At 40.8% G+C, this 12,751-nt stretch overlaps 2 protein-coding genes across 3 annotated transcripts in view; both read right to left on the bottom strand.

The window, feature by feature from the left end:
* Positions 1-33: 33 nt before the first annotated feature.
* Positions 34-3,000, bottom strand: LOC103382110 (ras-related protein Rab-26-like). The gene is made up of 2 exons (XM_025057724.1): positions 2,453-3,000; positions 34-1,200 (listed from the first exon to the last, which is right to left on the bottom strand). Exons 1-2 carry the CDS (start codon positions 2,633-2,635, stop codon positions 1,024-1,026), a joined length of 360 nt encoding a protein of 119 aa, XP_024913492.1. The 5' UTR covers positions 2,636-3,000; the 3' UTR covers positions 34-1,023.
* Positions 3,001-7,768: 4,768 nt separating this feature from the next.
* The window catches only part of lmf1 (lipase maturation factor 1), a 13,570-nt gene continuing 8,587 nt past the window's right edge, over positions 7,769-12,751 (bottom strand). Inside the window, exons 5-11 of one of the 2 annotated variants that reach the window (XM_025057452.1) lie at positions 12,517-12,582; positions 10,889-11,056; positions 10,571-10,751; positions 9,505-9,658; positions 9,234-9,417; positions 8,683-8,795; positions 7,769-8,108 (exon numbers count right to left, since the gene is read on the bottom strand). In XM_025057452.1, coding sequence (XP_024913220.1) covers positions 7,922-8,108; positions 8,683-8,795; positions 9,234-9,417; positions 9,505-9,658; positions 10,571-10,751; positions 10,889-11,056; positions 12,517-12,582 — 1,053 coding nt within the window. In that variant the 3' untranslated portion in view covers positions 7,769-7,921. The remainder of the gene's footprint in view (positions 8,109-8,682; positions 8,796-9,233; positions 9,418-9,504; positions 9,659-10,570; positions 10,752-10,888; positions 11,057-12,516; positions 12,583-12,751) is intronic. The other variant, XM_008314708.3, reaches the window with a different exon arrangement.

Genomic DNA, 12,751 nt, shown 5'->3' with positions numbered 1-12,751 from the left:
ATTAACGCTGCATTAAAACACCACCAGGTTAGTCAAAACTAACCCAAAGGTAAGAAAACCAATAGCCCAAACATGCTGCCAAGTTAGTAGTTGTCTCTACTACTAACTTCTTTGACTAAGATTTTGTTTCAGTTTTACTGAAATGCAAGTTTGAATTTTGCTATATTGCAGAGTCTGTTAGCTGCTCCGTTGGCTAACACTGAGCCTACTGTTGGCCACATGTGCATTTTTGAGACTGTGGCTGAGAAATGCCTGTGCTGCTTGTACTTTCTTGTTTATGGATTTATATAGTTATAGTTTTTATATAAAGGAGAAAAGATCAAAATAATCCCATTAACACAAGTTCAAAGAAAGTCCTTCATCCACATGTCCTAGCAGATAACAAGCTATGGTTACCCAGAGGGGACATTTGGACTTTTAAGCTTCAACATGACATTTTAACTTTGATCATTTTTTTTTTTAGTTTGACATTTTCTTTCTTTATCTTTGGCATTTTGTTAAATATATGTGTAAACTGCATGATGTCCAAACCTTTAATATCAGAAATGTTTTTAATTCCTAATGTCACATTTGGCATCAATCCCCAAGGTGGACAAAGCTAAGACGCTCATTCCCATTCAGGGCTGGGACAACCTTGAGGTGACACTTCAGAGGTTTAACATTCCTTCCAGGGATTGGTGTGTACAAACTGTTGATGGTCGGCGGTTAACAAAGAATTAGCCTATCAAGATAAATTAACTTTTTTAATTTAGCTTAATTCAGTTTAAATGTCTTGTCTCCCGTGGGCTTGGATATCGAAGAGAGACTGACACTGAAATCTGGTTTAAATTACTCTGAGGTTTTGTTTTGTTTTTTACAGCCACAAAAGAAGCTGGAGGACAGTCAACTCCAGAGGAAAGGAGAGAATGAAGGGAATGAACCTAAAGTCCTTTATTTTTTATTTAAAGCATCATAAAACCAGACATTAACTAAATATAGTTCATTGATGAGTAGAATCAGCTTCAAACACAGACAATGAAATCATCAGTGTGAATCTGTGTGTGTGTGAAGACACACACACACACACAGTACACTGACACACACTCTCACCCTGAAGTCGATGCCCACGGTGGAGATGAAGCTCCCGGCCAGAAAGGCTCCATCTTTGAAGCGGACCAGCAGACAGGTCTTTCCTACACCTGAGTCTCCCACCAGCATCACCTGAGACACACACACACACACAGAGAGAAGCATCTCTGTTCTGAATAAATGTGCTACACAGTCCTCTGGTCTTCACACTCGTGGGGACGTTTGAGGAGTCCATCAGGATAAAATGACAGACAAACTGTGGCTCGGTGAACGTTATGGACTCAAGATCCTCAGAGGGACATGAGACTGGATCCCTGAAGAACACTTTAGAACGTTCCAGGAATTTAAATGAGTCTGGTGAAGTCAAAAAGGTCAAACACTTTTTTGATGTTTTTTTAGGGCAGGGGCCTCAAACGTCCAGCTCAGGGGCCACTTCCAGGTTGAAATAAAAAAAATGTTTTTAGCAACTAAAAGATGGAGGTAAAACAAGTTTGAGGTGATTGAGGAGTTGCTTTGGTACTTTAGGTCAGCGGTCCCCAACCTTAACTAATATTATCACCAAACGTGGTCAACAGTGTTACTTGTAAAGACATTTAAAGAGCTTAATTTTTTTCAAGTCTTCATATTAAATGAAAACTATATTGTCAAACACATTTCCATTCAACCCCTATCACAGAGGAGGAGCCAACCCCAGCAGTCTGCTGGGCAGAACATGCAAACTTCACACGGAAAAAAAACAGGAATTAAACCATCACCCTGGAGATTATCTGGCCCCATGTTTGATCAACTTCTTCACCTAATCTTAATCTGACATTCTGACAGCTGTGACTCTGTGCTGTTCACTTCCATCACTGTTGCCTCTCTGTCCTCTGGCATCTACAGCCCGATGACAAACTGCTGCTCCTTGGATCTATCTCTCTGTTTTTGGACTATTTTCTGTTAGACCCAGAGAAGGTTGCTGGAGAAAATCCCAACACATGTGCAGTTTTTGAGTCACTCACCTTCAGTGTTTCTTCTGGTGCTCAGTCTGTTCTCCGACAGCTTCACTTTAACACACTGACGCGACTTCATGTCACGTGACTGATTAATTAGACGTTAGCATTAATTAGTAGTTGGATCACGTGATGTCTTTGAATCCCACAGGTTGATTAAAAAAATAGTTTGAACCTTCAGCGTTAACCTTAATCATTAAACATTGTCTATAGGAAAATACAAATGAACTTTAACCAGAGACAGGTGTGTTGTTTTGATGCTAATCGCTGGTTTGTCCAGCGAACGTGTGGTAATTACGATTTAGTTTAAATTATAATTAGACACCGCCTCTCGGAAGTATTTTGTCTTCAATACTGTAGTAAAAAAACAGAAACACGAGCGTTGACCTCACCTTAAAGGCGATATCGTAGAACTCTCCGCTGTTGCTAATGGACGGTCTGCTGGGATAAACCAGCCCGGAGGACGGAGACGCAGCTGCGGTCAGACTCTTCCCGCTCCTGCCGCTGCTGCTCGGTGAAGCCTTGGGGCTTTTGGAGCAGCTGCCTTTGCCTTTCACTGCCTTCTTTCTGGACATGGTCACAACCTGTTCACCTCCAAGGCAAGGGACGGAGGAGGAGGAGGAGATGTTGGACCCGGACGTCTGTCAAGTCTTTTTTTTTTAATTCTGTGGTTGATGAGTTGGAGGCGGGAGTTCACCTGTGCGTAAGAACCATGACTGTGCGTAAAAGCTTGTCAGTGTAAAAGGTTCCTCTGTGAAAGTGAGTGAAAGCTCCTCAGCTATCCTGGTCCTGGTCCTGGTCCTGGTCCTGGTCCTGGTCCTGGTGCTGGGAAACTGTGAGCTGTGTTTCAGAATGTAAACACCTTATTACTGTCCTCACCTCCTCCCTCTCTCCCTCTTTCGTCCCTCCTCTCGGCGCTGAGAGCGCACAGAGGAGCAGCGGTTACTGAGCGTGTGTGAGAAAAAAATAGCATATATATATATATAACCATAAATATGTATGGTTAACAAGAAAGCTGCGTCTATCGATTATTTTTGTGTCGATTATTACCGACTATTGTCGTTTTAGTATTATCTGTTAACATGTTTAATAAGGCGAATGAAATATAATGATAATAAATAAACAATGTATATGGATTGAATATAGATAATACAAATATAATATACAAATATAATACAAATAATAATTGTATGTAAATACAATAACAGAATTAATATTAATTACAGTTATCGTTAGTCAAAATTGCCTACAACTATTTAAGGCATTAACACATGTTAGCTAGTGTGTTAAGGGCAAAGTTTAAAAAAACTAATTTTTCTAAAACTATTAGCAGTTTTTTTTATTAATCACAAATGCAAAAATATATGAAGTATATAACAGAAATGATTTTTTTTTTTTTCAGACACCACATCACACAACTTTTGTGTTGAGATTCATACAAACCAAATTCAGGTCCAAAAACTACATTTTTCTGAGCTGGTTCCACCAGCTGCATGAGGGAAAACAAACTTTATCAGCAGAGCCTCACTCCAGGTCAGGGGGACAAACATCTGCTGGCAGAAGAAAGGAAAAATAGGAAGAAAAAAAAGCCACAGCAGAAATTTCACTCCCTGGACAGAAAGATTTTCAGTAGATGCTGTGGCTGCAGAGAAACTGGATCAAGTGAAAAATCCCACCCTCCACAGTCACACACTGCTGCTGAGATTACACACAGGTTCCATTTAGTCCTTCTATACTGTGTTACTTCACTCCTGCAGTACTTCACTTCAAACTCTCCTTCTTTGGTTTTACTTTTATTCGGTCTAAACTTACACACAGGCCTGATGAGCTTCAAGCATTAATGTAGTGACAGTGTGATGCTCCAGTGTCAGCTGCATTACTCTACAACATTACTGATCGGACCATGTCAGCACAGTTACGTCCTCTTCTTCTTTTTCTTTCAGCGTTGTGCCTTTTTTCAGGGGTTGCCATGGCGAATCATTGATTTCCATATTGCCCTTAGAGTTACTTACAAAAGCTAAAAAATAAGAACGGGGTTTGTAGCAATGACTTCACACCTTTTCACTTTAGAAAAACCAGAGTATATGAAGAAAAAGAGGAATACATTTAAAAAAGACCAGTTTTTTTTTCTGAATCCTCTGTGTGGGTCACATAAACCTGGCCCATCTGAGTAGAACTGCTTACCAACACTCTCCAGGTTAATGTACATCAGCTCAGGTTATCGTGACAGAATGACAGATGTTATCTTCCTCCATTTATGTAAATGATAACAGATTTAGAGTGAAACAGACCATGAAGCCCATGTACTGGGCCACTGGAGAAATGGCAGCTGCAGGATACAGTGGTGTGGTCGAGGTGTAATGGCAGAGGTCGGTGGAGTCTGTGTCTAATTAACCTAAGAAGCTGTAAATGTCAGTGACAAAACAGTAAAGTCAAGGCTTCATTCAAGAACATCCACTTAGCTCCGGGTGTTGAGGAGAGAAGGCTGAGTTTCAAGGATGTTGTGTCAGTGAATGCAGCAGAAGGACAGTCCCTCTGAGGAGAGAGCAAATACTCAGTCCTGCCCTGAGTTTCTCACACATATAAAAGTAGGAAGTTGCTTCTCAAAGGCGATGCCATAAAAAAAAACATTTTAAAGAATACATTTCACTTAATTAAAGAAAGAAAAGGATTAATGACTGAGGAAGGAAAACTGTTGGATATGTGCGTACATGGTATTAACGGCTAAGATGTAATCAATATATTTATACGACCAGTAACGTGTGTTATCAACTATTACTGATCCAGATGCTAAAAATACAAAATTTCAATCATGCTAGTTGTCATCATCAGTCACCACAAACCACTAATGTGGTAAAACATATTCAAAATCAACAATTTACTGATAAATTTAAAATGTACTCAGATGCAATGCAAAAAAAGAGTACGGTATGTTCTACTGTCACTGCAGGACCTCGTCGTTCTGAAAACCCGACTTGCTCACTACAAGCTACACTAATCAATAAGCAATTTCCCTGAGCTGTAATCAATACTTGGTGTGACTGTTGGTATGTGCAGGGAACCAGCATTTAGCAGATAAAAAAGAACTAAACTTTGGTCCATTAGCTGTAGAAAGTCTGCTAACAACCATTTTGCCTGAACGCACCACATCATGACTCACTCTTTACCTTCAACACAGCTCCGTGGGGTCACTTCACTGAGACCACAGCGATGAGACATCCTCTGAAAAGCTTCTGACGTAAGCAGGCACCACAGATGAGCTGTCTGCTGCACTGAATACAGTCTTTTTGTATTAACTCCCTATGTTTTCTCCGCAAACTTCCTGTGATGCACAGACATTTTTCAGGTTTATATAAGAACGCAATATGAGCTCTTTTATCTGCACTGTTTGATTTGAAAAAATATTCTAAGGTTACATGAGTCACTCAGTTTTCAACAGTATTCCTGAATAAAACTGAAGCCAATACTACTAGGTCTACAACTTGCACTCACCTGGTTAACCACCAGGGGTCCAACTCAATTTGTTGTAAGTACTGTTAATTAGCAAATTAACTTTTGTTTGTAGCTGAGAAAGATTAGTCATTAAAAGGAGTTTAAAAAATATTTAGAAAATGTTTCACTGAGTGCAGAGCTCTATTCCCTCGATGTTAGCAGGACTGGGTGAAAGTATAACAATAGTTTAACAACAACAAAAAAACGTAATACAATTTTTAAAACAATTAATTCATTAATATTTATCATTAAGTTCATTAATCATTAAGATACAGCCACAATAATGTCTGATGTTCAATATAAAAACTGTATTACACTGTAGAATATTACAGTACAGCTAGTACAAATCTTTTTTATACTCAAACAAGCAACTTTTAATAATTGAAATGAAACCAATTGCAAAAACAAACAAACACTTGTTTGTAATTTAATTTAAATTATTTACTTGACCACATGTGGAGGTTCCTGGTTCTGAAGAGGCCCCATGCCAGGAGTTTAACACCCCTGGTTTGATGATCTTAAATAATAATAATAATTAATTTCCAGTCATCGTAACCATAGAGGAAAATCAACAAAACCAGTCCTTCACCTTCACATCTCTTGGTGTTGTAGGTCCAGTACTCTGTGTAAGATGACACGTCATCAACCAGCTTCATCCTACTGTAGTGTTCTGTGGACAGAGACAGTTTGACGCAGCAGGTTGTTGAGGACACCATTAAAAGACAGCCACACTGTGAAAGTGGTTCAACGTCAAAAAGAACCGAGCTGCAGAGACCAGGAGGAGCACAGACTCCCCTGAAATGATAGAGGCGTTGACCACAGCACCGCTGACTGGACAGACCTCGGTCTCTACGGTCACTACAGCAGTCAGAGACAAACCAGGGTAAAATCACAGACTCACTCTAACAAAGAAGTAAGGTTGAACGATGACTGAGCGTCAAACTGTAGAAACTCCAGCACAGAGATGCTGGTTCAGAGCATACATGTTTTCTGTCTTCACCAGAGCAACATCTTAAAAACAAATAGCCCTACAATTTAATTAAAATAAAGTTGTTGTTTTTTTTTTATCTAATTAAACCTTCAGCCCAGTTTTGTCATTAATTTAATTATATTTCTTGAATTAGTTATCTGATTTTGGTATGTTTAGGCAAGATTATTTGCTTACTTTGTTTTGCTCTTTTTGGCAATACTTTTTTTCTTTTCACACCTTTTAGCATTTTCTCATCTAACTTAGTGGAATCGCCTGCTGAATTAGTCCCTATGTTTTGACTAACCTCTAACAACTCTGCTAAGCTGGATTTTGGCAATAATGTATGTTCCCTCTGCAAATTTGAGTAGTTATCCAGCTGCCCATCAGGTGGATGGATGGATGAATTTGTTGCAGTGTTGCCCATCAGGTGGATGGATGGATGGATGGATGGATGGATGGATGGATGAATTTGTTGCAGTGTTTTAATTTAATTCCAGTCATGCTGATTAATTAATTTATCAAAGTAAACAAGATGGAAGTGACTGAGCCGCAGCCAAACACTGAGCGTCTGTTCCGTCTTCAAACCCTCAGCCTCTGTTGAGCTAAACAAACACAGACTAATCCCTGTTGTCTTCCTATCAATGAAAACAGATGGAGATTGTATGCTGCCAAAAGCATCAATCGATCAAAATCCCAGTGGGACACTGGGACTTCATGTCTCTAACTGGCTTTCCTGCACTTGTGAGGTGTTTATGGAACCGTGGGATTAATTAGTATTTAACATGCTCTACACGTACTCTGTGATTGAAGAGTTTCTGGCAGCGCTGCAACCAACGGCTCAAGCAGATGTTTCCTCAGTCCAACTAAGACTCCATTACTCAAACTCATACACGTCCACGAGACGGGCAGGGCTTTGATTCATGGCGTGGTAAATAAGGAGTGACTCCTGATCAAGATGAAATTAAAAGAGAAGGTAAATCGACGCAGACAAATCACCAAACAGGAGTAAACAAATGACGTCACGGGCTGAACAAGTATACGGTGATCGATGGATTCAGTTGACGCTGAGATTCCAGAAGTCCAGCTACAATCAATAACACGCAGTACAGCGCCATCTAGTGGTAGCGTTGTATTGTTGCGACTCTTCTGACGCTAATATCAAATGTAGCTGAATTTTACATCTCTAGCAGAGTTTCGTTGGCTTTAACCCACTAAAAATTAAGAAACAACGGGATGTGCAGGGTTCTTGATTTTAGTAGAAAGTGTTTAATTAACTTTTTGTTTGTTTGTTTACAATCAGATTTGTTTTTGTTCAGTAACACACATCCTGACTGACCATATCATTATGATTCTTCATGATTCCCTTTTCTTGTGCACTTCCTGTCTTTATTGTGTGGTTCTACTTCCTGTTTGTTGGTATATGTGGGTGTGGCCAGTTCCTGGACTGGAAGTATCCTCTCAGAGCTTCCAGGTCCACTGCTGGGAAATAAGGTCCGATGCGTTTTCTCAGCCACCACTTCCCCTGGGCGGCACTGCTGCTGCCTGGTTCTGTAAACTTGTATCTAAAATGTTCTCCACGTACCCACCTGACAGAAAAGGGGACAGAGGAGAACGATGTCAACTTATCTCTACTAGTCCAGGGTTTTTCATATACTACACCACTCACCCATCAGAAGTCATTTGATCGGACTAACACACAGTATAACGGTCAACTTCTTAAAAATGTTAAGTTGTTGATGTGGCCACATGCCTTGGTAGCAGACACATATTCTGCATTGTGGTTTAACATAAATAGGCAGTTTACTTATATTTACAGTACACACATTACGTTTTTTTTCCTTTTATAAAAAATCTGAAAAGTTTAGAAAAGATTTTGTATTTAATCCATGTGAGGGCACTGTTAGGTAACAGTATAAAACATATGATTATGATACGTAATGAATCATTTCGAGCAGCAAGTAGTTCAGGCTGAGATCTGATGGTGACATGATCCATGTTGATAAAACCTCATTAGTCCATGAGGCACATTATAGTTCAGAAATAATGACGTGACTGGGAACAAGTCTGGGAAACAAACACTACTTATTGAAGCGTGTTTTATTTCTGTGAAAGATATTCTTACTACTATATTAGGGCAGAAATTTAAAAAAAAGTTTCTACCTGGGTGTTTGTCTGTTGTGAAAAGGATTGTGGTCCATGAGAGACAGGATGGCGCTGTCGTTGGCCAGCAGGCGTCCTGCGATGTGGATCACCCATTCACTCTGCTCATAAGTCTGCATGATGAAAACAGAGTTATGATTTTAGACTATGTGATGATGCTGCTTTACACATGCATCACAACACTATACACTGAAGAAAGGTAAAAACATGTTTTAAAATGTTTTAAAGACGGAATCATTGACAAATAATTATTGATAGTGATTTTTTTTCACATTAACCCTTTAATCTTCAAGAAAAGTAGTAGATGAAGGCTAAAAGTCAGGTTAAACCGACAATCAATTAATTCATGCAGTGATCTACTGTCCTCTAGTGGACATGGTTGGTAAATACATGAGCAGAAACGAGAATATCCATAAAGAGAAAATAGCACTACAATATCATTATCTAAATATTGTAATGCAAAAATAATTATTTTTGTCATTATCTTCTATTATGAGACCACGATCTCAATTACTCCACCACTATAAAAAATACTGAAGGTGAAGGTGTACCTGGAAGGCAGCAAACCACATGAGCCAGTCCAGTCTGTAATGATAAGGTGATATGAGACATGGTCGCCGGTAAATGTCTCCAGGTTTACACAGAAACTGGTACTCTTCCCAAATGGCATTGGGATCCTTGGGATCAGGACTCAGAGTTCCCTGGAAGATCACCTCCGTCCGTTCCTTAGTGATGCTGGACAAAGGAACGATGGTTAGGTAAAAAAGTGAAGCCATCTCTAAGCTTACCCGTGACCTCTGACCCCACTGATGACAGACTGACCTGCCAAAGGCCCCGTAGGTGTTGACGATTCTCAGAGGGTCAAAGGAGGTGTTCATCACTTGCTTGGAGCTCACCAGGTTCATCACCACAGGGACGCTCAGGAAGCCAATCAGAACGCCCAGAGAGACGTTCACCACCCGACGTATCATCATACCTGACACAGGGACAACAGCTGTCTTCACTGCACATCAATGTCCATTCAGCCATCTTTGTGGCTAACTGTTCGCTGCTTTAGTTACTGTTCGCTAACATGAACCGACTTGTTAGCTTCATTATTTTCGTTAAGTTTGTTTCATAGCTTCTTGTATATTTTGTATTTGTTACCTGTGTAGCTATAGATTTGACTACCGTTTGGATTTGTTTTTCATAACGTAGTTAACTTTTAGCAGTGTTTTGATATTTTGTCAGCTTTGTTAGCTTTTCTGTATTTCTTATTTTTTGGCTAACTTTTTTGTCACATATTTTCTTAGAAGCGAAGAACTGTAGCTAGAAGCTAACCTATAGCTATGAGCATTTTTCACTACTTTTAAATGAAGTGAGATTCAGCCCAAGGATTTCAAACACCTGTACCAACCCTTACTCTGACACTAGCTCAGTGGAAACGCTTTCCTCCATTAGCTCATCAGTTGTTATTGACAAACTCTGGCTGGGTCTCAGTCTGATGGTAAAGACATCAACTAAAGCCAGCCCCTCAGAAATAAGACATTTGTACATCAGGAAAGACTTTCACAGTCTGTTAAAATAATTAAAACACAGTCACACTGCAGGTAAAATCATATTTTCTATTTAACATTTTCCAAGATAAAATTAAAAACTCTAATGACTCCAGTGAGACCGATTACAGTGAGGCCCCAGGTTATTTAATGACATATTAGGCTGCCTGTTCTGCAATAAATAAAACGCATTAAAACGTCACTCCAAATACCAGTAAAACATATGTCATTATTTCCACAGTTACTCCAGGTGCTGAGTCCTTCCCTTACCCACAATTCACTCCTCACTCCTCTTAGCATTACACCATCCTCCACCTAGTGTAATTTAGCTCACCTCTCCTGAATCGACATACCTCTGGTGGGCTTCTGGCTGCGTCCAGCAGCCTCCTCTCTCTGGATCTCCAGCACTGCTTTCTTGGCTCCACCTCCAGAGCCAAACAAGAAGCTCAAGGATGCGTCGTCAAAACAGGCCAGACTGGGAACAATGGTGAGCCAGTTAAGAAAACTAAGGTTCCCACTAATGATGAGAACAACCTGTAGCAGCAGAAAAAAACATATTTACATTTAACTTAAGCCTGGGAACGGCTGAATGAGTGTGTGGCATCATTCTGCACACTATATGACCAGAGTGACGTCATTAATAATAATAATAATAACCTGGTGTTCTTTACCTGGAACAGAATCTGGATCGCTCCGCTGACCACGCACATCCGTCTGCCCAGGAAAGTGAAGAACGGGGCGATGAGCTCGATGAAGTGATTGGAGAGAGTCTCAAAGCGGTGGATCCACCACGGTGAGTGGTGCATGTAGTAGGACATGGGGTTGGGAACCGGCTGAGTCTGGACAGAGTAAGTAGGTATAATGGGTAGTTTCTTATACATATACACGCATCGATATTCACATACAGCATATATACACATAAATGTAAATGTATTCTCTTTCTTTCGACACCGATGGTGTTTTAGAAATGAGATCACCTTGGTAAATACCAACACATGTTTTTCTACGTCCAGTGTCTGCTGTTGTTCCATCAACAATTTCCAAAAACCCAGACAGGTTATTTTCTTCACTTTTCTTTGGCACAAACCTCTTCATTTCTGATGCTGCAGCTACACAGGTCTAAATAAAGACGGAGCTTCATGTAAATGAGGAAACTCCACCTTCACACACATTTACACAGAAAAACACCCAGAGGTGTCTGTGCTGTGTTTGTGTGCAAGTATGATTTAGTGGGTTTCTGTGTGTGTGTGTGTGTGTGTGTGTGTGTGTTTGGTGGTCGCACACAAACTGTGTCATGGCAGAACGTTGCAAACAGTGTTGGGTGAGGTGCCGTAAAATAAATAGAGCCCAGGAATAGGTGTGGATTGTTGGCAGGCTGCTGTATACGCTCATTGTTTTAATGGGGTGGAAAATGAGAGGGGCAGGTGGAGGTGTGGCTCTGGGGCAGAGGGCTTCAACCTATAGTGAAAACCACCGACACACCGCAGCAAATCCAACAGACCTCAGACAACCAAACAACCCCACCTGGCAGGGCAAATGAGGAGTAATTACAGCAAACAAACAAACCAGAGCAAACAAAACACTGTGGTGAAAAAAAAAACAGCAACACCGCCCCCCAGAGTCAGAGATTTGCAGTTTTTCTGAAAGGCAGCAGTGTGCTGGACCGAGGCAATAAGGTTTCACCTGGCGCCAGTGGCTTCCAGTCTGTCTGTGTGTGTGTGTGTGTGTGTGTGTGTCACCGTCACCCATAAGTCAACAGGCATTGACATCAAGTCTATGACGTAGAGTTGTTCAAACACACTCCTGTTAATAACTGACGGCACAGAAACTCCTGCCACCGTTTGTTTCAACACATTTCACACATTATTTCACTTTAATTTGCTCAAACAGCTACTGTTCACATGCTGTGGAAACATTACATAAGAATGACCACTCCACTCCACCCACACCTCCGTCACCTGTCTCCGAGCTTCCACCGACTGCATGTTTGTGCACCGAATATTTTCTACAGGACGTCACAGGTTAGCTGCAGCACTGTGGAGGACATGGTGTCTCAGGTCTGAGGACGCTGGAGTGAGAAAACAGTTTGTTCCTAATGCACAGGCACAGAGGCATTACTACTGAGCAGGCAGAGACGCAGTGATGGATACTTTAAATAGATCTGCTCAAACATCAACACAACATGCTACATACAACCCACCTGCTGGGTCTACAGAAAACAGCTGTGTCTGTGCAGGCACAGAGGCATGTTACAGAGCATTCTATCCACACACACACACACACACACACACACACCCACCTCATAGTGGTAGTCCATACAGGTGAGTTCTCTCCAGCATTTGTCTCCTCTGATTTTAATCAGACCCTGTAAAGAACAGAACACAAGAATGTACTCACCATATATTAGGGTTTACAGCTTAAAATATTCTGATTGTAAAAAGACGTCAAATAAAGTCCCAATAGCCACTTATGGCTGCTGCTGCTGCTGTTACTGCTGTTTCTGCCTCTGCCGTTTCTGCTGCCGCTGGCTCTGC

The sequence above is a fragment of the Cynoglossus semilaevis genome, chromosome 8 (assembly GCF_000523025.1).
Source record: "Cynoglossus semilaevis isolate Cse_v1.0 chromosome 8, Cse_v1.0, whole genome shotgun sequence".
Lineage (NCBI taxonomy): Eukaryota > Metazoa > Chordata > Actinopteri > Pleuronectiformes > Cynoglossidae > Cynoglossus > Cynoglossus semilaevis.
This window is presented reverse-complemented; position numbering and strand designations above follow the sequence as displayed.